General features: G+C 40.8%; 4 protein-coding genes across 5 annotated transcripts; 2 read left to right on the top strand and 2 right to left on the bottom strand.

Moving 5' to 3' along the window:
• The first annotated feature begins 342 nt into the window (after positions 1 to 342).
• On the top strand, positions 343 to 1,771 carry LOC120429312 (cuticle protein 16.5-like). Its single transcript, XM_039594536.2, has 2 exons — positions 343 to 637; positions 811 to 1,771. The coding sequence occupies exons 1-2, from the start codon at positions 626 to 628 to the stop codon at positions 1,591 to 1,593; spliced, it is 795 nt and encodes a 264-aa protein (XP_039450470.1). The 5' UTR covers positions 343 to 625; the 3' UTR covers positions 1,594 to 1,771.
• Positions 1,772 to 9,561: 7,790 nt separating this feature from the next.
• Positions 9,562 to 17,827, bottom strand: LOC120429335 (glycine, alanine and asparagine-rich protein-like). Its single transcript, XM_039594543.2, has 5 exons — positions 17,728 to 17,827; positions 16,884 to 17,663; positions 13,586 to 14,327; positions 10,401 to 10,495; positions 9,562 to 10,324 (listed from the first exon to the last, which is right to left on the bottom strand). Exons 1-5 carry the CDS (start codon positions 17,737 to 17,739, stop codon positions 9,719 to 9,721), a joined length of 2,235 nt encoding a protein of 744 aa, XP_039450477.2. The 5' UTR covers positions 17,740 to 17,827; the 3' UTR covers positions 9,562 to 9,718.
• LOC120429288 (larval/pupal cuticle protein H1C-like) lies at positions 13,168 to 14,386 on the top strand. Of its 2 annotated transcripts, XM_039594525.2 has the most exons (3): positions 13,168 to 13,309; positions 13,377 to 13,781; positions 13,851 to 14,386. In XM_039594525.2, the coding sequence occupies exons 1-3, from the start codon at positions 13,298 to 13,300 to the stop codon at positions 14,283 to 14,285; spliced, it is 852 nt and encodes a 283-aa protein (XP_039450459.1). In that variant the 5' UTR covers positions 13,168 to 13,297; the 3' UTR covers positions 14,286 to 14,386. The 2 variants fall into 2 exon arrangements, with proteins under 2 accessions (XP_039450459.1, XP_039450453.1); XM_039594519.2 differs by having other exon boundaries at positions 13,377 to 14,386.
• A 5,373-nt stretch (positions 17,828 to 23,200) lies between the features above and the next one.
• On the bottom strand, positions 23,201 to 24,017 carry LOC120429351 (larval/pupal cuticle protein H1C-like). Its single transcript, XM_039594544.2, has 2 exons — positions 24,006 to 24,017; positions 23,201 to 23,941 (listed from the first exon to the last, which is right to left on the bottom strand). Exons 1-2 carry the CDS (start codon positions 24,015 to 24,017, stop codon positions 23,399 to 23,401), a joined length of 555 nt encoding a protein of 184 aa, XP_039450478.2. The 3' UTR covers positions 23,201 to 23,398.
• Positions 24,018 to 25,779: the final 1,762 nt, after the last annotated feature.

The raw sequence follows: 25,779 nt of genomic DNA, 5'->3' as shown, positions 1-25,779 counted from the left end.
CTCCGCAGATCGTGCAGGGTTGAAGGAAGATCAATGGATCCTGGTGGTGGTGACCAGTGTTGCCAGGTAACCAACCACCTCATTTGTTTAGTTGTTTTGACAAAAATACGCTGCTAGGAAATCAATCGGTTTGTACCATTTTTTTGGCAACCCTGCCAACCACCCAGCGTGAGTTTTCCGCCACCGGCCAACAAACAAGAGTAGTGCGAATCATTACGAACTCATTACGAGGTGACTTCAAACACTTTTGAGCGCACACACACACCCCGGCTAGCTGATCAGTCTCAATGGGTTGAATTCCGTCTCTTTCTTCGGGTCGTCAACGCCGCCGGTTCGGGTTTCATCGCGCGCGCAAAGTTTCGACGGAGTTGTGCGATTTATTATAACTTTGTGTGATAGTTTTGCCTGTTTTGTGGTGTTGTTGGTCGTCTTCTATACGAACCCTCTCGTGGCCGAAGGTCGTCCTCTCTTCTTCGTTGAGACGACGAGGATGAAGCGATCGGTATCTCACCTTAGTGTTTAGATTTTTCCGTATAAATATTGGACGACGCCGGTCCAACTGTATCATTGCTTCAGTTAACTTTAATTCGACTAAATCGGTCCTCCGCAACAAGTTTTCAACATAATGGCGTTTAAGGTAAGGACGCATCGGGGATTCGGAAGAGGGACTCAGTGGATTACCCCGGAACCAAGTGATCAAGTGATTTTGTGGAAGAACTTGAAAAATTCATTACAAATGGACTGTCTTGATTAAAGTGACCGTGTTCAGTGATCTAATCCTGTGATGTTTTCTTTCTCGGTTCCGTGCAGATGGTTGTTCTGTTTGCCGCTCTGGCTACGGCCAGCGCCGGATACATCGAAGCCGATCACCATCAGCACTACTCGCCGGCTTCGGCCGTGAGCTACAGCTCGATCACCCGTGAGCATCACGCTCCGAAGCTGGCAGTGGCCAAGACCCTGTCCTACGCCGAGCCTCAGGTTCACTACGCTGCCCCAGCTATCCAGTACGCCGCTCCGGTCCACAAGGAATACGCCGTCCATGAGCACCAGCCTCTGCTGAAGACTGTTGTGGCCCAGCCAGCTTACACCAAGACCATCGTCCAGCAGCCAACCTATGCCAAGACCCTGATCTCGGAGCCCACCTACGCCCATGCCGCCCCAGTGTACGCTCATGCTGCCCCAGTGTACGCCCATGCCGCTCCAGTGTATGCCCATTCCGCTCCAGTGTACGCCCATGCTGCCAAGACCGTTGAGTACTCCAAGACCCTGGCCTACACCGCCCCAGTTGCCAAGACCATCGTTTCCTCGCACCCGTCCTACACCAAGGCCATCTACGCCGAACCGACCTACTCCAAGACCATCGTGGCCGCTGAGCCCTCCTACACCAAGACCATTGTCCAGCAGCCGACCTACGCCAAGACCGTGATCTCGGAGCCCACCTACGCCCATGCTTCCCCGCTGTACGCCCACTCCGCTGCTCCAGTGTACGCCCATGCTGCCCCCGTGGTTGCCGCCAAGACCGTGAGCTACTCCCCAGCTGCGGCCGTGTCCCATGTCAGCTACGAGGATGCCAGCGCTCACTACGGCTGGTAAATGCAGTGAACCTGCGTGCAACGAGTGCCAAAACGAAACGGGTATCGATGGGAGACCATCGTCTCTATTAGGACCAGGACATCGTGACGTGACGAGTGATCGACGAGGACAAAAGCAGCAACCCCAACAATGCCGTATATGTTGAACGATTTTTGTTGAATATAGTTATAATTTCCAATGAAAACTTGCTGTGTAGTTAATTTCATGAGAAGATGACCCATAGATGCTGAATCAAAATAAGCACCACATGTTTTCTTCCATGTTACGATAAGTCCCAAAAAAAATGTAAATTGGTCAAAATCTAGGTGCTAGAGTGCAATTTTTGAACTCTTCTTCTCTCTGAACCACAAAGCTTCCGACCCGGATTAGGCTTGTTTACATCCGATCCACCAGGTACAACAGGATTGATCTAATTTCTAATCTAATCTAATCTAATCGAACACAAGCGCAGCCAGTCCGAAGAAGGCATCCGGGAAGAACTTATGATTAGATTACGCCTCAAGTTCTTTTTTGTCATTATTAATGATTGCAGTACTTTCGAGAACCCCCGAAATGTATTACACTCACTAAAGCGGCCCGGCCTACTGCGTTGCATTAACCGCAAGAGACAGATTCTATGAACGGAACCCACATTTCATGGAATCATCAGGGGAAGAAGAAGAAGTGGGGACATACCGTACCAACCACTTCGAATTATTTATAGAATATGGTGTGTGGTGTGTGTAGCGGAATCGTTGGGAAAGGGATGGTTGTATTATTTAGTAAATGACCTTGTGACATTATTTCACCACTACGGATTAATTCACTCAAGTGGTGTCAACCCCTCGGTGGCCGAGTGGCTAGAGCATCTGACTACCAATTCGAAGGTGTGAGTTCGAATCCCACCTGATTCCATGCGTTTTTTTGTTCATATTCAAAGTTCAATTATAGTCGAATAATTTCAAGGAGACCGGTGGGGAATCGAACCCGGAACCTTCCGCTTATGAGGCAAGAGCCGTAGCCATTAAGCCACAGGCCGGTCTCAGGTACAACGGGATTGATAAGTAAATTTTTCCCATGACCCATGAAGAGTATCAGGGCCGCATCACGAAGCGGATTCAATGGCTATTTCTTAACTTAATGTTAACAAGTTGAGGTTAATGTTAGCATTTAACATTCCATAGATCGCCAACCCAAAGGTGTCGTAATAAGGTCCAGGTTGTGACGGTCACTACCTTCCCTTTACTAAGCAATCGCATCCAGAAGGGAAAAAGATCACCAGTTGTGTAGGTCCGAGCCGTTACCACTACCACTAGATTAAAAATTGTTTTTCCAAATTTATTGAAGGTTTTACATCTGAGAAATGATAAGAATCGGATAACTATTGCGTCCTCCACAGGTAAAAAAGAAAAAAAAGTAGCTTTTCTCCATAAATTCTGACAATTTTTCCCATCCAAACTTCACGCGATTAGAGGGAGGAATTCCCGTGGGCAAAATGAGCTCAAATTTAAAATTTTGCCTAGTGATGGGTCAACCTTTGATTTCAGGGGGTAACCACCCTAATGTACCCTCCACTAACGTGTGAGATGCAAAAGCGCGCGAGTGTTTACGTGCTTTGAAAATATAATTGAAACATTTCGACTTTTTCCTGGGATTGTATACTTGAACCTTTAATACCGCGGGATTTCCGCACAATGTGAACGACGTCCCGCACAACTCAAATTTGAGGGACCTCCCTCACGGATTTATCGGTTGCGTGTATGTAACCGTATTTTTTAGAACACAGCGCGTACTTTGTTTTGGATGGACTGAACTTGTACGCTTGACAGACTGACAGATGCGTAAAGTGGTCAACCTCCTGTGGCCGAATGGTTACGGGTTTCGCCTCATAAGCGGAAAGTCATTCGGGGTTCTTCTCAGGGTGGCAGCCTTAGGTTTAAGTTCAGAGGTAGCAGCAACCGTATGAGTATAAAACGGTTGCTTCACGTGCTCTTCTAGCGTGTGATCAATCTTGGGATATTCCTTTGCGCCTCTTCCCAAAATACTTTCCTCGTATCTTCGCATGTAAATAATGCCCAGCCGATCTGTATTGCACTGCAGTCCAGTCGCATTGTCCAGATCAGAGCAAAGCGAACACCGCAAGAGTAGCGCCGCAATAAGACAATTGTCTTTACAAGACCCCGCGCGGCAAATAATAGCTGCTGGGAAGAGCTTGAAAAATGACACAAAAAAATTGTCACCGCGGTTCTAGCGATACATAGCGCACAAGGCACAAGGAATGGAGTTTACAGCATCTGGATGGAACAGCACTTTTCCTCTCAATAGGAACTGTGTTATAGATCTGGAAATGCTTAATACCAGTAAAAATGGGTAACTCGATACAATAGTCCTTGTAATCAGGATTCCGTGTCTTAATACTCAAACAGAAAAAAGGGGGTCTAAAATCAATTTATTTGCGTTACGTAATAAAAAAAAACCCTCCCATATCGACGAGTTCGAAAAAAAGTCGGTACATTCGACAACATTGTTTTCACATTTCGACGCTGTGGTGCTATTTTGTCGTACGTCGCTTTTTGAATAAACAAAAACGAGAGCACGCAATGTAAACAGTAACAAACACGTTTCGTTCGGTTGACCATTCTGTGCATTGTCCCGAAATTTGGTTGAATTTGGTTGCCGGAGTCCCGAAATATAATCGAAAATGTTTACGGTAGTCGAGCTAGTTCCTGTGTCAAACGAGTTCTGACCTGAAATCCCTTTGGCCAATTGTCGCACTTAGGTACATAAATTTTCAGGCTGTGTCAAGATAGCACGACAAGATTGAAACGTCTTTATGCCAAGTGACAAGAATGCACGGAATTTTTCGGTTTTTATGGAATACAGGGCTGTGGAGTCGGAGTCGGAGTCGGAGCCGGAGTCGGTGGAGTCAGGTCTTTTTGGGGACCTGGAGTCGGAGTCGGAGTCGGAGTCGTCAAAACTCAAACAGCTGGAGTCGGAGTCGGAGCCGGAGTCGGCTAAATTTTAAGAGCTGGAGTCGGAGTCGGAGTCGGAGCCGAAGATTTCTGATAACCCGGAGTCGGAGTCGGAGTCATCTTAAATTCAACAAAAAATATGATTTTTTATTGTTCAGTATTTCCTATGTAACAGCATAATTCATAAAACTTTTTATATTTTTTATTATTTTTTACGTCGCATGCACTGCACTATGGTACATTGGGTGGCCAAGTTTCAAAAAAGTGACCTTCTCCAAATATTTTTTGGTATTTTTTTCTCGAAAGTAAACATTCTAACTAAGAAAAATCCAAATTTTCAAAGCTCTAAGTTTGTTCATTACGGAGATACGCAAGCTGAAAGTCAAAAAATGGAGTAAAAATCTAGCGTTTTTCGTAAAAAAGGCTAATTGTTTAATTTTAACATAGCTCAGCCATTTTAAATATTTTATTAGGACAATTATACATCGTTGGAAAGGTAATGAGATAAGCTTTGTAACTATTAATAGATAAAATGTTGTTTCCGAACCAAAAACTGAAGTTTTCATCGAATAACTGGAGCATTTTTTTGACAAAACTTATTTTTTTGTGTTTGTTAATCGAGTACTTTTTTTGCTAACCGATGCTAAACATGAAACTAAGATCACTTGAAAGATTGGATCATAATCTAACATTGCTGAAATTTCCAGCCTGCGATTTTTTGCGTTTTCGGAGATATGCCATTTTGAACATTTACGTTTTATCAAAATTTGCTGCAATCTACATATGCGCCCGTTTATTTCACTTGCTTTGCTACCTACTTCGTGGGCATCGTCGCTTCAAAAATCAATACCTGGTTTCAAGAAGTTCGAAATGACTTTATTGGAATTTTCTGTTGCCTACATTTAAAATTGAGTACTTTAGTCAAAATAAGGTATTCGTACCGAAGTTTCTCAAGCGAAACTGGAGAATCTGTATTCAGCAAAATATTGACATAGCATGATGAATTTCTGCGATCAATCCATGAAACTGATCCACATTTAAGTTCTATGTTGGTTAGTACAAAACATCATAAAAGTACCTTTTTGCAATTCCGTCGTGAAACTACTTACTTTTCCTGTCATTCTTGAACGACGAAATAGCCTACTTTTCTGTACCAAAAATAACAGAATCGAATAGCAACACTTTTCAAAATAAATGCTGAAAAGTTCTACTTTTCAGCACTGAAATGGGTGCTGAAAAGTTGAACTTTTCAGCACTTGTTTCGAAAAGTAACACTTTTCAACATTTTTTTGATTTAAACGATTTATTGACAAAATACATGAAAATTCGACTTAAAATTTCACTCAATAAGTGTTTTTCGAAATTGCAAAAAATGTTGTATGGAACTCGTTGCAAAACTTGATTTTTTCAGCACTCGTCGTATTTATCCAACTCGGTGAACCTCGTTGGATAAATGTACGACTCGTGCTGAAAAAATCCTCTTTTTGCAACTTGTTGCATAAACTACTATTAACATATCCTGAAGCCGTCAGAAACTCTATAATCAAATGAATTTTCATGAACAAGAACATTAGGATTAGTAAGAATATGGTTTGTATTTTTCGTTTTACTTCATAATTAATATTTTGAATAAAATCAATTTTTCTGTTATTTGATTTAACAAAAAAAAAATTAAAATTTTTCGCAATTTATGCCCGTAAGGGTGTGGGGGGGGGGGGGTCTCAAGTTATATGGCATGGACTCACAAAAAGAAACACACAGCAGTAAATAATATATATTTGACTTAAAATGAATTTATTACGCTTAACAAATTTTTTTTGGAGGGGAGGAGGGGAGGGTGGGGGGTGAAAGAAAGAGGAGGGAGGGGTTGTGTCCTTAAAGTGGGGATGTATTAGCTTATCCATAATTTAATAATATAAACTTGCAATACAATATATACGCAATTCTGTTGCACTTGCAAATGTGTGAAAAGACTATTTATTATAAACAATCAACTATTGAAAAACATGAAAAGTCATAAAAATCGACGTATATCATTTCAATACCATACAATTACCCAAATTTGTATGAAAAAAACATTTAAAAAGCAAAAAAATAATTTGGCCGTCTGTTTGTATAGAGATGGCCCATAGTGCACTGCGTCGCAATTTTTTTCATTTTTTTTTTTAAGAGATTTATCAGATGCCATTATGTTTTTGAAGCTGTTTATTGTGATTGGAAAGCTCTAATTGTGTTATTTCACTAAAATCACCAAATGATAACCTCTTACCCAAGTATATAGCATCATAATTTAAAAAATAATAAAAAATATTGGTTATGTAGTCAGACATATCTAATTGATTCTTGACTTCTTCCTTTTGCCTATATTTATGTGCCCTTTCAATTCAAATTTGACCAAATTTCATCCAGTCATCTTTTACCCCGATAGCGAATGTCTTGGAGGTTTTAAGTTGAATCATTTTTTAGGAAAAAAAATTACGAGGTACATAAAAAGATTAAAATAGTAATCACTGTTTTTGGAAATCCAAAAAGAGTCACTGACAGTAACAAATAATCAACGTAATAACAATGTCTTACTTGGAACTCAACATGCGCATTTTGTTTATAACTGAGTACAAGAAAATCAAAGTGTTGCATTTAAAATAATTAAAACTAACAAAAAATATCAAAAGAAGTTGTAACTAATTTTTAAATAATCATTGAATGTTGATGTTGATGTTGATTTAAGATAAACTATTTTGATATCGTTGCAAATTATCGTTGAACAAATCTCAAGATTTCAGTACAAAAATGAACTAATAAAAAATTGTATAGAACAAAATATAGGATTTTAATTTATTTTTCAAATATTATAAAAAAAAACAAAATCAAAATATTATCAACCGGTAAGAATTTTTTTCATACTGTATGTCCCACGTCAATATGACGGAAGCTTATTATCATTGCAAATATTTTACTTGTGGATATTTGTTTTTTTTTATTATATTTTAAATTGTTTCATTTATTTTGATGGAGGCGCAAGATCATTCATAAAGTTTCGTTTTAGGTGAAGATTCACGAAGTATCGTGCGCCTCCTTTTAAATGTATATTGAATTTTAAAATTAAAAAAAATAAAAATTTCCAGGGTAAAAATTTTTTTATGTCACAGATATTTGAAAAGGAACTCTCAAGCGTCCTTTCCACGAAGAAATTGTTTAGATACATTGATTTGCAATAATAATTTCCTTCAGTCATGGCGTGATGTCCATGTACGTTAGGGTGCCCAGAAAAAATGACCCCCTGCTCCACAAGCGGAAAACGGTTTTTTGGGTTATTTTAAGCATCTGTGTAAATTTTGAGCGAAATTGGATGAGATTAACCCATTGATACCCGAGCCTAAAGTCGGCGAAAAAAATGTTTTTCATACAAAAATGACTTTTTTAAATTGCTAATAATTTTTCAGGATCGAGTTTTACAGCTTTGGTATGTTCTACAAAGTTGTAGAGCATTAAATTTCCAATAAGAATCTCACTTTTGAGAATATTTGGATGGAAGTAGCGCACCGTGCAGACCAAACCGTAAAAAAATGGGTTTTCCATACATTTTTTCGATTTTTTCCATACAAACTTCACCTCCGAGTATCAATGGGTAAATGATGACCGATTTTGCTCATATTTGGCCCAGAGTCCTAAAATAGGTCAAGGAACAATATTCAGCTTGTGGAGCGAGGTTTTGAAAAAAAGTTCCATATTCTGGGCCCCCTAATGTACGTTTTAAAAAAAACAAAAAAAAATGTTTCGTTTAAAATTGTCATTTAAAAAAAAGGTGCCTGTCACTGTGCTTCTTATAAATGTCAGCCTGAAAGTGAGCAAATTGAATTTTTATGTTCAATAGATCATTAAGGCCAGGTTTATTTTAATTATTCATTCAAAAATAACAATTTAATATTTAAATTTATTAGCTTTGAATAAATTATTTGCAAATTTGAGGTTAAGCAAATTTACTTACAAAACTGTTCTTCTCAAAATGCCTCTAAAACTGATGTTTTTTATTTCTGTTTCCATAACGTATAAAACTTCTGGAGCAACACGAGAAAAGGGCGGATAAGCATTTTGATAGCTGGAACTTTTTCGCAAATTCCGAGCCAACAAGTAACTTTTGCACAAAACTCGATGTGTTAAACAATAGCTGGCCTTCCCAGCTACCTTCTAACGATGCGGGTTTTGTTAAATAGTTAACTGTTGTCTCGGAATTTGCAAAATAGTTCTAGCTGTCAAAATGCTTATGCGCCCTTTTCAAATGTTGCTCCAGACTTGTAACCTAGAAACTTTTTTTCCGTTTTGTGATTCGAACTTATTTTTCTTGAGAAAAACATGACGCTTAGCGAGTATTTAAATAATCCTATTTATCAATGTTTAAAAAATAATTAACTATAATAATAATTAACTAACTTTTGAAACATTTAAAAATATGTGGAGTCGGAGTCGGAGTCGGAGCCAACCATTTGTTAGAAGCTGGAGTCGGAGTCGGAGTCGGAGTCGGCTAGAGTTGGAAGGCCGGAGTCGGAGTCGGAGTCGGAGCCAACCATTTGTTGAAAGCCGGAGCCGGAGTCGGAGTCGGAGTCGGCTAATCTGAGAAAGCCGGAGTCGGAGTCGGAGTCGGAGTCGCTTGAAATATGACCTGACTCCGCAGCCCTGATGGAATATCTCAGGATTGAAATCGAATTTTGGGGATCTGTGAAGGTCAAAAGGTGAGGCATTGTGAGCTGTAAAAATGGCGTTCTTAGCTCAATTTGGCTCAAAATCAGCGTACGACAAGTTAGCACGACGGCGAAGATGTGATAGCATCCGATGGTTAACGATTCCATTGCAGAATGGTTTCGCGGACCGGATTTCTTTCCGTGTGCTAAAATATGACTCGTTTTCACTAAACAACGTGATTCTACAGGGTGACCGAAAATTCAATAGATCTTTCCATTGATAAAAATCACCAAAAGGACTTGCCATCTCGCTACCCCCTCGCAAAGGACACACCAGCTTTTGTATTGCATCTATTTTATTCAAAACACACTTCCGATGACGTTGGACGCGTGTGCTGCCATAACAAAACAACAACAGACATTTCAATAAAAATAGACACAACGCTTCACTGTGATCATTGTATCAGGATAGTTTCCTCGTGTGCGGCAATGTGTTTACCAGGCATAATGGGCATGAGCTCCCTCGTACGAGACATGGGCGACCTCGACGGCTGGCGAGTAGGTCAGGGTCTTGGTGGCATGGGCGGCCACAACCGGGGCAGCATGGGCGTACGTGGCGACTGGGGCAGCATGAGCGTAGGTAGCGACAGCTGGGGCAGCATGGGCGTAGGTGGTGACGGCTGGGGCAGCGTAGCTAACCTGCTTGGCGTAGGTGGCAACTGGGGCGGCGTGGGCGTAGGTGGCGACCGGGGCATGGGCGTAGGTGGTCAGAGCCGGGGCAGCGTAGCTGGTGTACGCCAGCTTGGGGGCTTCGTTGGTGATGCGGGTGTCGGACTTGCGGACGCTCGAGAACGCGGTATCGACGGCCTTGGAGTGGTGCGACACGGTGGCATCATGACCACGGATGGTGCTCTCGTGGGTGGATCCGATGGCCGGGGACGAGTACGCAACGGTCTTGGTGGCCAGCGGGGCGGCGTAGGCCAGAGGAGCGGCGTGGGCCAGGCTGCTGTAGCTGACTGACGAGGCCGGCGAGTAGTGGGCAACCGGAGCCTCCAGGTATCCGGCGCTGGCAACGGCCAACGAAGCGAGGAAGACGACGAACTGCGGGGAGGACAATGAGAGAGGGGTTTTTAGAACAGGATCAAATAAGATAAGATCTTCAAAGGTTTAAACCTACCTTGAATGCCATTATGCTGGGTAAGTGAGGGATGGTGTTGTGGTGCGTTGCTGCTGAAGTCACTGTGATCAATGATACCGTACCGACGGACAGGACTCGAATTTATAGCAAAAGTTTATCACATCCACGGGATGCAAAAAGACAATGACGCCGCCACCGCCAGAAGAGAAGGACAAAAAACGATAATCGAATCGGCTCACGAGATACACGCCCAAAGTCACTCATACCAGCACGAGAATGCAGCCCGGCCCGGTTGCAGTACTAAGAAACAGGCCAATGATTGGTTCCCCCCGAAAAAAAAACGACAACGACAACAAGTCAGCAAGTACCCCGCGTACAACGCAACCAACACAGGAGGGATCCGAAACGAAACACACGTGAAAGTAGACCGAACCGAGACAAGCGTGACATAAGCCTTTAAAACAGAACAACACTACAACAAACAACTGCCGGGGCAGTGGACACCAAGTCTCGGAAATCCGAGTCCAAACTGCATCACCAGACACAGGGGTTGGACCCCGCAGGTCCAAGGGCAAGAATGACGGTGCAACTGAAGCTGAAGGCCATGGCATTTGAGACCGGGCTGGACGCGGAGGGCATGTATGTCAATAAATCAAGACTAAATTATTAAAGGCACGGTAGTCGACGCAGGCCTGTCTCAACAATGGGGGAAGTTCAAGTCAATCTCGTTGTCGTCGTCGCAGCACAAAGGTCGAACTTGACTTTGGGGGTGATTGGATTGGGGTGTCGAAGACGCACACGAAAGGCCAATCGTGGGAACAAGAGCAGTTGAGTTGAGTCAGCTGAGGGCCACCGCACGAAAATTACAAAATGTGATCAAGGTCGATGCAGCGCAGTGCAACATTTTAGGGGTTCGTGTCTTGTTGTTACGGCGAAGTCTTTCTGAAAAAAACATTTTGTCAGGTTGTCACCACGGGGCACGAGTAAAGTGACGAGTTTATCAAGAAATTTGATCGCTGAATTGCGGGCCAACTGTTTGCTTATTTGGCCAATTTGTGGACCTCATAGCGAAAAGTGACAAAATCTTAACACAGTGGGAAATTTGGCTGAGATTTAGTCGTTCAAATTCAATTCTACTAAATCAATACAAAAATCAGGAATCCCACCGTGCTCCAAGGGGAAGACCAAAAAGTGAACTCTATTTTCCAACCTTTTTTCCTTCCCCACCGGCAAGCCAGTCCATAAAACGGAGCGATTTTGTTGGTGTGTAGTTGTTGTCCAAGGTTAAGGTTATATAATCATGCGTACATACAACTCCTTTTGTTGCTCCTCTCTTGTAGTAGCTTCGGCGCGGCTCGTGCGGAACCTGAACGAGTTTCCAAGAATATCGCGCGAGTAGCAACGCTTGGAAGAAGAGAAAGGTTATACCTACCAGCTCTTGATCAGGTTTCGCGATCACCGACCAAGACGACGGGATCAAGTGGATGATTTTAGCTGCGATTCATCAAAGTTGCAGGAGTTTGGTGAACCGATTTGGATAAAGGAGGAATTCTCTTTGATTTTGCAGACAAATATTTTATTCATTTAAAAATACGTTCAAATTTTAATTTTAAATCTAAAATCAAAATTTCTGCTTGATACCATTTTTTAAAACAATTTTTCCAATCTTCTTCAAAATTTCCAGAGGATTGATCAGTCACGGAAAGGATGCACAATGCACATTGAACGCTGGTGTTGGTCAGTCAGTCGATCATTGACGAATTAGATTTTGCTGGTTCATTGGGTTCGCAAAGAGTGTGACGCACCGTTACCGTTGCGGGTGTTAGGCTTCTGCTGGACCGGCCGGTTAGGTGATCACTGATCGGTAATCGATTTATGGGGAGTGGTCGTAATAGTTGATCAATGCTTGGTTTAGGATCGCTTTGCAATCGCTGAGTGCGTTATTGTTAGTTTTAGTTAGGTGGACCGTTTCAAGTAATAGCCATCTAAAAGCATTTTTTTGTAGAATCTATTCATATGCTGGCTTATTTTGGATTGTTAAGTTTAATCCTAACTCCCATAATGCTCTAAAGTGATTTGGAAACTTTAAAGCCAGGATGGAGGACAAAATGGCAGTGATTTAATATTGAGAAAATGCGTTTCATAATGTAACAGGCAATCAATTACATAAATTTGACTTAAAAAAGGTCGCAGAACTTGAATTAATCAAAAAGCATTAAAAAATAAATGTTCTGCATGATTCGATTATCGAAAGTTCCTTAGAAACCTTTTGTTAAATTCGGATAATCGATATTTTAACAATTTCATGAAAGAGGTACTTCATAACAAAAAATTAGACAAACATTCTTTACGGTGCAATCGATTTTTCTAAGAATGAATTGATTGAAAAAATACCACGTTAAAACAATAAAGAGAGAATAGCTTAAACCTTTTTTTTATCGGAAAAATATCATCATGAACAAGTAGGGGAACAGCACCTAATTCCAGCGTGCCTCTAATGTTGGCAAGTCAGAACTTTGACATTTAATTAAAGCTAATTAAAAGCGTTTTCAACTTAAATCGAGTGATAAATATAGCTCAATAAGAAGTGAGCAAGCAAGTTTCTATCAAAAGTTTTGCAAAATTAGTTGTTTAAATAGTGAAAATCAGCAAATTGGATGGAGTAAGGAGCGAGTGCATAACCTGCCAAACATACGAGAATTTCCCCTAAAAGCCAACAAAGTGTTTTGCAAAAAAACGATAAGCCAAAATCAAAATGAACCATCCGAGCTTTTTCGGTTTTTACCTCTAGCCTTTCCGCTGCGGCAAGGTTCGTTGATTTTGTTGGATTGCTTTCTGTAAAATTAATTTGCTATATATTCTGAAACGAGTCACAAACCAGTATCATTGATCCCAGTGACTTCAGCAACAGTGTACAGAGCAGCTCTCAAGTGACAATGGCATTCAAGGTATGGTCGTAGCTCTTTGCTTGAGAAGTGTAATTGATTCTAATGATTGTTCTAAACTTTCTTCCAGTTTGTCGTCTTCCTCGCTTCCCTGGCAGTTGCCAGCGCTGGATACCTGCAGGAAGCTCCATTGTCCTACAGCACTCTGTCACATGCTGCCCCACTGGCCTACAACAGCTACGCCCATGCTGCTCCATTGGCGTACAACAGCTACGCTCATGCCGCCCCGGTGACCTATGCTGCCCATGCCAGCTATGCCACCCCGGCCATCGGAGCTACCCACGAGAGCACTGTCCGCTCCCATGATGCTACCGTGTCCCACTACTCCAAGGCCGTCGACACGCCATACTCGAGCGTCCGCAAGTCTGATACCCGCATCACCAACGAGGCCCCCAAGCTGGCCTACGCTAGCTATGCTGCCCCAGCTGTCGCCACCTACGCCCATGCTGCTCCAGTTGCCACCTACGCCAAGCAGGTCAGCTATGCCACCCCAGCTGTCGCCACCTACGCCCATGCCGCTCCAGTTGCCACCTACGCCAAGCAGGTCAGCTATGCTGCCCCAGCCCTGACCACCTACGCCCATGCCGCTCCTGCTGTGTCCTACGCCAAGCAGGTCAGCTATGCCACCCCAGCTGTCGCCACCTACGCCCATGCTGCCCCAGTTGCTGTCGCTAAGCAGGTCAGCTATGCTGCCCCAGCCATCTCCACCTACGCCCATGCTGCCCCAGCCGTGTCCTATGCTGGTTCTTATGCCCCAGCTCTTTCCTACGCCCATGCTGCCCCAGCTGTTGCCACGTACGCTCATGCTGCTCCAGTGACCGTTGCCAAGCAGGTTAGCTATGCTGCCCCGGCTCTGACCACCTACGCCCATGCTGCCCCTGCTGTGGCCACCTACGCCCATGCCACCCCGGCCATCGCCTCGCACTCCACCGTTGCCCATGTTGCCTACGACGGTAGCCACGCCCATTACGCTTTCTAAGGTGTTTTTGATTTCAATTGTTGAAATGTTGTAAATATTGTACTGAATTTTGTTGGAATGTCATGGATTGATGCATTAAAAAATGTGTTGAACAACATAAAGGTGTTTTATATGGGTATTATTTACAAAACTATTTTTGCATCCAGTCGAAACTTGTAAGACTCCCAAAAAATATACCACACATTTATTTTCTAATCTACACAGTTAAACAATCATGAGGAAAAAAGGTTTCATATTTTATGTTCCAAAAGATGTGTAGATTGATTTTTTAAAATGTGTGATATAATCCCATGCATTAACAGAGCAGGCAAAATTGATTATTAGGGGGTTGCTTGCATTTATCAGGAGGGCCTCGTGGCGCGGTGGTTAGCGGCTTCGGCTGCCGATACCTATGTTGCTATGGGGCGCGGGTTCGATTCGCGCCTTTTCCTCCTGGCCTTCTATTGGATGGGGAAGTAAAACGTCGGTACTTGCGTAAAAGAGGTTTTGGGTGACTCACCACACATAACCATCGGACGTCTAGAAATGAGCAGAAACTTGCAACAGAGACCACAAAAGCCCGGGGGTCGTTAAAGTGGATTGCTTTGCTTTACATTTATCATCACGCCTTCCGTCAGATTGGGAAGTATATTTTTGGCCCCGGCCTAACCCCGAGGATAAAAAAAAATATTAATAATATCTAGACTTTTTTTTATTAGGTCCTATAAACAAATGTAAATATTGAGTGCATCCCGCTTACTCTGATGGGCATTGACATAAGGTGTGAAAGGGATACACTCAATGTTTACATTTGTTTATAGGACCTTTTATAAAAAAAAGTCGAGATCTCAGGTGAGTTTTCAAAAAGCCGTAAGGGCCATCGTGACCTAAAACACTAATTTTCGTTTTTCTCTAAATTGCTAAAGAATTTGATTTTTGATATTGGTTTTTCGTAAGTAGGTCGAATACCGATGCAAAAAGAGCTTTTTTTGAAAATGGTTCTTACGTCCTTTTGGAAACTAATCCTATATTTTTCTGATTATTTTGGCTATCTTAGAAAAGAAATTAGTTATGTATTTATTTACAGAATAGTTTTTTGTAATCCCCAAACTCAAGCAATAATAACAAATTATGAAACCTCCAGATAAATGCAAGCAACTCCTTAATAATCAATTGTGCCTGCTCTGTTAATGCATGAGATTATATCATACATTTTTGCCTTCCTAACCTTACTGAGGAAAGGCTATAAAATCACTCGAAAAACGAAATTCTTAATTTGACCTCCTAGACCCACCTTCATGTATACATATCGACTCAAATTTTGAGCAAATGTCTGTGTGTGTGGTGGGATGTTGATCCAAAATATTTGCATTGGACTATCTCGGCACTGGCTGAACCGATTTGGACCGTTTTGGTCTCATTTGATCCGTCCCATAAGTATCTATTGAAAATTATAAAGTGTAATTAAGTAAAAAAAAACCCATTTTAGCAAAAGTCCGGAAGATTGTAAAAAGGGTAGTTTTTGTAAGAAACCCCGCCATGTTATACATTTTTAGAAACCTTTCAACGAGTGCAAAAGATTGAAGATCTGACGACCCTACCAAAAGTTATAAGCACTTATTTGTTTTTAATGAACTTTTTCGAGGTCGGATCACATATATTTCGATGAAAACTGTGTCCAGATCTATCATGAGACCTGTCGTTGGATATATAATCAAAAGACCTTTCCAACGAGTTCAAAAGATTGAAGTTCTGACAACCCTATCAAAAGTTATAAGCACATAAGTGCCCTGAATTATGAAGATCTGACTACCCAATCTGATGGTATGAATAATGAATCAAGTTGAATCAAGTATTAGGAAACCACACTGAAAAAAAATAAAAGTACCAAATTCCTTAATTCTAGGAATTTTGGCTCCTTTCCTTATTAAGTAATCCAAAAAACCCGATTACTAAATAAGGAAAAGAGCCAAAATTCCTAGAATAAAGGAATTGGGTACTATTTTTTTATTTCAGTGCAACCAGTAGAAAAATGCAAAGTAGTACGTGATCTAGGTGTCATCCTAGACTCACAACTAACTTTTGTAGAACACTATAACACAATAATAAACAAGGCAAAAAGTACATTAGGCTTTATAAAGCGCTTTGCATTCAACTTCCAGGACCCGTATACTATTAAATTACTCTATATAACGTATGTCAGGCCACTCTTGGAATACTGTAGTATCGTCTGGAATCCATACTATGCCGTACACCAAGCACGTATTGAATCTGTCCAAAAACAATTCTTAGTGATAGCATCACACTCTAAATGTGAGGAAGGCACCATGGATTAGATCAATCTACACATCTTTTGGAACATAAAATATGAAACCTTTTTTCCTCATGATTGTTTAACTGTGTAGATTAGAAAATAAATGTGTGGTATATTTTTTGGGAGTCTTACAAGTTTCGACTGGATGCAAAAATAGTTTTGTAAATAATACCCATATAAAACACCTTTATGTTGTTCAACACATTTTTTAATGCATCAATCCATGACATTCCAACAAAATTCAGTACAATATTTACAACATTTCAACAATTGAAATCAAAAACACCTTAGAAAGCGTAATGGGCGTGGCTACCGTCGTAGGCAACATGGGCAACTGTGGAGTGCGAGGCGATGGCCGGGGTGGCATGGGCGTAGGTGGCCACAGCAGGGGCAGCATGGGCGTAGGTGGTCAGAGCTGGGGCAGCATAGCTAACCTGCTTGGCAACGGTCACTGGAGCAGCATGAGCGTACGTGGCAACAGCTGGGGCAGCATGGGCGTAGGACAGAGCTGGGGCATAAGAACCAGCATAGGACACGGCTGGGGCAGCATGGGCGTAGGTAGAGATGGCTGGGGCAGCATAGCTGACCTGCTTAGCGACAGCAACTGGGGCAGCATGAGCGTAGGTGGTGACTGGAGCGGCATGGGCATAGGTGGCGACAGCTGGGGTGGCATAGCTGACCTGCTTGGCGTAGGACACAGCTGGAGCAGCATGGGCGTAGGTGGCGACAGCTGGGGCAGCATAGCTAGCGTAGGCAAGCTTGGGGGCTTCGTTGGTGATGCGGGTATCAGACTTGCGGACGCTCGAGTATGGCGTGTCGACGGCCTTGGAGTAGTGGGACACGGTAGCATCATGGGAGCGGACAGTGCTCTCGTGGGTAGCTCCGATGGCCGGGGTGGCATAGCTGGCATGGGCAGCATAGGTCACCGGGGCGGCATGAGCGTAGCTGTTGTACGCCAATGGAGCAGCATGGGCGTAGCTGTTGTAGGCCAGTGGGGCAGCATGTGACAGAGTGCTGTAGGACAATGGAGCTTCCTGCAGGTATCCAGCGCTGGCAACGGCCAGGGAAGCGAGGAAGACGACAAACTGGAAGAAAGTTTAGAACAATCATTAAAATCAATTACACTTCTCAACCAAAGAACTACCATACCTTGAATGCCATTGTCACTTGAGAGCTGCTCTGTACACTGATGCTGAAGTCACTGGGATCAATGATACTGGTTTGTGGCCCGCTTCAGAATATATAGCAAATTAATTTTACAGAAAGCAATCCAACAAAATCAACGAACCTTGCCGCAGCGGAAAGGCTAGAGGTGAAAAGCGAAAAATACGTCACTAAAACCGAGTAGAAACAGCTGACGGTAACAACAAGCGCATATGTGTACACACGATTGCAAACCATCCCCCAAACGGCGAAAACTGGATTCATGAGAGCCTGCTGTAAAGTTCGTGTCCTTGAGCAATGGAAACATCCTGGCAACTTTGTCACAACAAAACCTCCAATTGTAACAAATTGCAATTCAGGAAAAAAATAAACCGGCCCACAGTGGGCAAAAACGGGTGAAAAAACGGATCTTTTGATGCCGTCAGTTTCTGCCTAACGAAAGTATCATTTTTAATGTAAAAAATTACGAGGAATCGATTGGTGGTACTCTCATTTGCGGCAAATGACGGGAAGTGGTCCATTTTACCCCATTTTGCATTTTTTAGGGTGTTTTTCTCGAATATCTTCAACTGCCGTAGTTTGCCGCACTTCTAAAGTATCTTATTTTATGTAAAAAATCACGAGAAATCGATTGGTGACACTTTCAATGGCGGCAAATGACGGCAAGGGCCCATTTTGCCCCATTTACCCCATTTTCAATTTTTTTTTCTTTTATATCTTGAATTTCTGTAGTGTCCTACAGTTTTAAAGTATGTTATTTTATGTAGAAAATCGCGAGGAATCGATTTAAGACATTTTCATTGACGGCAAATGAAAGCAAGGGCCCATTTTGCCCCAGTTACCCCATTTTATGTGTTTTTTTGTCAATATCTTTAATTGCCGTTGTTTTTACACTTTGAAAGTATACTAATTTATATAAAAAATCACGAGAAATCGATTGGTGACACTCTCATTGATGGCAAATGACGGCAAGGGCCCATTTTGCCCCATTTAACCCTTATTTATGTGTTTTTCATCAATATCTTGAAATGACATAATTTCCTACAGTTTAAACGTTTATAATTTTATGTAGAAAATCACGAGAAATCGATTTGTGGTGTTCTCATAATCGACAAACGACGGCAAAGGCCCGTTTTGCCCCATCTACCCCATTTTCTTTAATATCTTGAATTGCCGCGGTTTCCCAAAGTTAAAACAAGTTATTTTATACAGATAATCACGTAGAATCTATTGGTGGCGTTCTAATAAACGGCAAACGACGAGGAGGGCCTATTTTACCCCATTTACCCCTTATTTATGCGTTTTCTTTAGTATATTAAATTGCCGTGGTTTCCTAAACTTTAAATAAATGTTATTTGATGCAGAAAATCACGAGGAATCGATTGAGAACACTCTGATTTGCGGCAAATGGCGACAAGGTCCCATTTTGCCCCACTTACTCCCTCTTGAGATGTTTTTATCTTGAACGTAATGTGCATAGTACAATAACGTTCTTGTAAACTTTATAGGAAAACACGTCACGTTTAATATATTGACTCAAAATACATGAAATGGGGCAAAATAGGCCATTTGCGTTAGTTAGTTAGAGTTGTTCCCAATTCCCAATCGATCCCACGCAATTTTTTGTATAAAATAACTTTTTTATAACTTTGGGAAACCACGACAATTCAAGATATTAAAGAAAACACATAAAATGGGGTAGATGGGGCAAAACGGGCCTTTGCCATCGTTTCCCGTTTATGAGAACACCACCAATCGTTTACTCATGATTTCCTTCATAAAAAAATATAAGTTCAAACTGCAAGAAATAATGTAATTTCAAGATATTGATGAAAAACACATAAATAAGGGTTAAATGGGGCAAAATGGGCCCTTGCCGTCATTTGCCATCAATGAGAGTGTCACCAATCGATTTCTCGTGATTTTTTACATAAAATAGTATACTTTCAAAGTGTAAAAACAACGGCAATTAAAGATATTGACAAAAAATACATAAAATGGGGTAACTGGGGCAAAATGGGCCCTTGCTTTCATTTGCCGCCAATGAAAATGTCTTAAATCGATTCCTCGCGATTTTCTACATAAAATAACATACTTTAAAACTGTAGGACACTACAGAAATTCAAGATATAAAAGAAAAAAAATTAAAATGAGGTAAATGAGGCAAAATGGGCCCTTGCCGTCATTTGCCGCCATTGAGAGTGTCACCAATCGATTTCTCGTGATTTTTTACATAAAATAAGATACTTTAGAAGTGCGGCAAACTACGGCAGTTGAAGATATTCGAGAAAAACACCCTAAAAAATGCAAAATGGGGTAAAATGGACCACTTCCCGTCATTTGCCGCAAATGAGAGTACCACCAATCGATTCCTCGTAATTTTTTACATTAAAAATGATACTTTCGTTAGGCAGAAACTGACGGCATCAAAAGATCCGTTTTTTCACCCGTTTTTGCCCACTGTGCGGCCCCTCGAACCAAGCCTTTCTCTTCCATCGGTGGAACTGGTTCCAGTTCCTGCGAGCTGGACCCCGCAGGAAGATCGTAACCCTGAACTACAACAGCCATCATCTTAATTGGAGAGTGCGCAGGCCGCGGGCCAAAATAACGTGCTAAACGACTTATCAAAAGATACGGCCAATTACTCTCACACGCGAGACACACACGACTTCGCGAATAAACGAGCGAGTTTGTTTATAGTTGCTTGCTTTTGGAACTTGTTTGTTTAGATTGAATTTGATACCCTGTTTATTTTTAGGATTAGCTGAATCAAGTTACAGTTTTGCAAACATTCAATTGTTATAATAATGACTTGAGGTCATTATTTTGGGTGGCCTAATCAATCCATATTAGGATGAAAAAAAATTACTTGTTGGCGAATATTCAGGGGCTTGTTTCGTTGGACGTACTGAGACCAAATCCCATATCTGAGCTTGATTGGACTTAACAGGAGCTGGCACGCCGCCCTTGAATGTTAAATGGGATTTAACCCGTAAACATACATTACTTTTTACAAAAATGAAGACGTTTGAGGTACTTTGGCTCAGTACGCCAACCGGAACAAGCCCCTGAATTCCCGCCAAAAATACATTTTTGTTAACTACATCCTAATCCATCTAGGTACCTATTTAAGTTTTCAAAAATAGCACCTTTCATAAAGAAAAGCGCAATATAAAACTTTCCTTGTCTATAATTATAATTCAAAAAATCTTAACCAAATAAAAAGAGCCTGAACATCATTCATGAGCATCAATGGGTTAATGATAACAGAGTTTGCCAATATTGGTCAATGATTTACGTACCGTAAACCGGGGTGACTTTTATAGGATTTCAATTTGTTTCTAGAATATTTCCCAACAGGTAAGGTTTTTCTCAAGATTATTATTTTTAAAACATGTACTGGAGTAGGCCACACAAAGTCCATGCACTATTTTGAAAAAAAAAGTTGTTTCAATAGTGTTTAGAAAATTAGTTACGTTAAAAATTCTTAGTTTAAATTCCGGGGTGACTTTGACAGTCATAGTTTTCCTTGTTAAAATCTTATTTAAGATGTTCAAACTTTAGTTGTACGTTAAATGTACCATCACTAAAGTAGCTGATATAGTTTTTAAGAAAAAAAAATCAATGTTTATGATTAGTTAACTAAGTTTATAAGCTTTTTAACAAAATACATATCAATTTTAGGTAAAATTGTTAAAAAGTCGGAATTTTGTCTGAAATTTGGTAAAACTGATTTTGTTTATGAAATTATCGATTTATATTTCATTTTATACTGAATTCGAAGCAAGAATCCCAAGTTTTCACATTTTGTATAAAATTTGTTCTACTGAAAATGCATATAAATCCGGAGATTTTTTGAAAATGCGTTTCAAAAACACATATTATTTATTATTTACAAACTCATTAAACCTTCTCCTAGTGGAAAATTGTCCAAAGAATCCGAAAATGCATTCCGTTTTCCGATTCAAAATCATGACACTTTGAGAAGTTTAAAATAATGACTTCCATCAACTTTTTCTTAACTATAGTTAACTAATTTTTTAAACTTTTAAAAATTTTATGAAAAGTTCTTTTTGAGGTACTTTGAACATTTCTCTACCACGGTCAGTATGATTCTAAACCATTCCGTACGTATTTTAATTGTACTGTTCATTTTGTGGAAAAATCGCAAACCTATCAATGTCACCCCGGCTATCAAAGTCACCCCGTTTTACGGTATAACTCATTCAGATATTAATTCACACACTTTTGTTATAAAATTACACGGTTTTTTACAACAAAAAATTAAAGTAATGTAATTATGATTTGTTTCCTTGTAAAAAATAAATAAATTTAAAACATATGAAAACATAAAATAAGCAATGAGAAAAAATCAGGGGACAAAACATATTTTCAAAAAGTAAAATAGCATTCTGCATTTTCCATGAGACTTTTTCTTGTAGGTATAATTAACAACACATCTCTTCACGATTTCGCAATTCGACATACAATTCTCGAGTTTTTTTTGAAATGGTCCTATAAACAAAATTTTCACTTCTTGCTTTTTGGGTGTTTTTGAATACCCCTGACTCAAGGCGGTTCTAAAAACACCCAAAAAGCAAAAATTGAAAATATTGTTTATAGGACCTTTTCAAAAAAAACTCTAGAATTGACGTCCAACATGCAAAATCAAATTTGAAAACAAGTCTACATTTTTTGATAATGGGCTCCGTTTTCAAGTAAAAGGCAATTTTAAATGTAAATTTTTCGAAAAGTGTTTCATGAATGAAAAGAACCCCTGATATATAGAGTTTTATTTGGAAAGGTCCTATGAGCTGTGGGATTCTCTATGTTTATAGGATTTTTTTTTTTTCAAATTAAAGTCTAGATTTGAACTTAGATGATCGGTTAACTGGTAGCGGAGATACAGCCCCCTAAAGAATTAATTTTATGAAAATGGTTTTTCTCTTCTTAATTTATAAACAATATGAGAGTTGAAAATAATTTCAACAAAGTTTCATTGGGATAGGAGATTGTTTAGTAAATATGATTCGGATTAATTTATATTTTAGCTCAAATTTCTCATATTTTTACAGATATAAATATATATGGGTTTGGCGATTGTGCACGATCCATACAAAACTGTTTTTTTGTATGGTCAATTGTCCAGGAAGGGAGGTTTGAGATTTCCAAAAAAAAAGTGTCCGCGTGGTTTATGGATGGTCCCTTTGACACTTTTTAGTTTGTACCTCGTTGGTTTGACATAGTTAAACTAAAAAGTGACGAACTGTCACTTTTTACACGAGACTCACATTTACTATCAAACCAAACATTTGGTAGTGTGTGTGAACTCCGTGTAAAAGGGGTGTCACACTAAAAAGTGACCCCGTTCGTTTGACAACAGTTGGTGTCAAACCATCGGGGTTTGAGTGTATTATGGACATTTAGGAAGCTTATAAAAAAATAAATCAAAACAATGTTTTATTCTAACAGTTTATTAATTTCAAATATCACTTTTCGATCGGCCAAAACTTGCATTTACACTGTACACTTCAGACCAGGGCAATAAACTCCAGACCACAACAGTACAAAATACAAAGATCAAACAATTTCAGAAACATTCTTCCAATGCCAATTGAGCAGGTACATTCAGTCTTCAGTCTTCTTGTTGGACACCTTAGAAAGCGTAATGGGCGTGGCTACCGTCGTACGCAACATGAGCGACCTCGACCGCCGGCGAGTAGGTCAGGGTCTTGGTGGCGTGGGCGGCCACAACCGGGGCGGCATGGGCGTAGCTGGTCAGAGCGGGAGCAGCGTACGAGCGCGGGTAAGACAGGGCAGTGGGGTAGGAGCGGGTGTAGGACAGAGCTGGAGCAGCATGGGCGTAGGTGGCGACAGCTGGGGCAGCGTAGCTAGTGTAGGCCAGCTTGGGGGCTTCGTTGGTGATGCGGGTGTCGGACTTGCGGACGCTCGAGAACGCGGTATCGACGGCCTTGGAGTGGTGCGACACAGTGGCGTCGTGTCCGCGGAAGGTGCTCTCGTGGGTAGCTCCGATGGCCGGGGTGGCATAGCTATCATGGGCAGCATAGGTCACCGGGGCGGCATGAGCGTAGCTGTTGTACACCAATGGAGCAGCATGCGACAGAGTGCTGTAGGACAATGGGGCTTCCTGCAGGTATCCAGCGCTGGCAACGGCCAGGGAAGCGAGGAAGACGACAAACTGGTGGAAAGTTTAGAACAAACATTAGAATCAATCACACTACTCAAGCAAAGAACTACCATACCTTGAACGCCATTGCTACTTGAGAGTTAGGATGATGTACGCTGTTGCTGAAGTCACTGGGATCAATGATACTGTTTCACTCCAGAACTTCACATTATATAGTAATTGTCCATCCTAAGGAACCTAGAACAAATCCACCGGAAAGGACACCCCAGTCAACAATACAAAGTTCTTGAGACCACCTTCACTAAAGGGAGACCTCCGCTTACATGAAGTTCGCATCCAGTAAAATCTCCAACTACCCATGACATATAGAACTACATGGCAGTCAACCTTTCCAGCCAAGGTGGCGACGCAATGAAATTAAACAAACTGGATTTTTTCTTGCAGTACCGTTGCTCGATATTGTTGCCAGGCCCACTTTTTATTCGCACAATAAGTCCTTACATCCAATCCAGTTTCAAGATCCAAAAGGGGCCCGACTCCGGCCAATCCAATCCAGAACGAATTTGTTCTTTTTCAGTTGTCAACAGAACTCTGGAAAGGTTGCAAGAAGTTGAAAGTGTCGGTCCCCAAAAAAAAAGTGAATTATTTAATTAGTGTCCCAATGAGAACGATTCGTCAAGTTTGGAACGAGGAAGCATTAATTAAGCCTATGCTAATTTTTTTATTGACTTGCGTTTTATACGATTTCCTAGTGCGTTTACAGTCCTAATGAAGTTGACACAGGTTTGCCAGCTCCAAAAAAGTCAAGCAGAACACTATGGCATTTTATAAGCCCGTTAACCTCACATCGCGGATTTGAATGCTCGCCCAAGTAGTAGTTTATCAAGAACATGAACTCCGCGCGGAAAGATTAATCATGGTGCCGTGGGCGCGCGCGCCATTTTTTTTGTTTTGCATCAGCTGTCTCCCCCTATATGTCAAAACCGCGACCGGCACACGCGAATCATTTCTTGACTTTTTTTTGATAAGGTCCTATAAACAAATGTAAACATTGAGTGTATCCCTTTCACACCTTATGTCAAAGTCCATCGGAGTAAGCGGGATACACTCAATGTTTACTTTTGTTTATAGGACCTTATCAAAAAAAAGTCAAGATTTGAACTTTTTGGTGTTGAGTGTGCAATAAAGTTTTTTTTTTCTTTCATTCACTGCCACGCCACACCGTTTTAGTGCGATTTGCCTAACCATTACCTGCCGGAGGTATGGATTTCATATTTCATATTTGGCCGTTTGGGCTAATAACAGTAATTTATTGGGACGGGTTTTTTTCTTGTTTTTTTGCTTTGTTCTTAAGTAGCTCGGTAGCCTCCAGATGGATACTTCCCCAAAACATTTTATTACCATTCGAAGGATCAATATCAGTATATCAATGGTGTAATCTTGGGTCATAATTTGAGTAGTTTCGATGCGCTTATTAAAAAAATGTTTGGAATGTTAAATAATAATTTGCAGTCATTCTTTAGAATTTCGAAATTTTTGTCGAGAATTTCAATTTTCTATTTTTCGCATTATTCTATTTGCATCATTAGTTTTTTTATACAAGTCCCCATATGATTTTGAAAGCTGGTCGGTCATACAAAAAAGAACATGTCTATATTACAAAATCTGTATCGTGATAAGAGATTTTCTGATCGATTTGGTATCTTCGACAAAGTTATAGATTATGATTAGAACTTTTCAGAAAAAAAATTATGCACGGAATTTTATTTCACTTTTATTTCTACTAAAAGTTTAATTCTCAAAATAAGTTACAAACGAACGGGGTCTTTTTTTAGCTAGACAACAAAAAATCTAGTACCGGAATTATGAATTAAAAAAAAAGATATTTT

The sequence above is a fragment of the Culex pipiens genome, chromosome 2, assembly GCF_016801865.2.
Source record: "Culex pipiens pallens isolate TS chromosome 2, TS_CPP_V2, whole genome shotgun sequence".
Taxonomy (NCBI): Eukaryota; Metazoa; Arthropoda; class Insecta; order Diptera; family Culicidae; genus Culex; species Culex pipiens.
The sequence above is the reverse complement of the archived record's forward strand: the minus strand, read 5'-3'. Positions and strand labels throughout refer to the sequence as shown.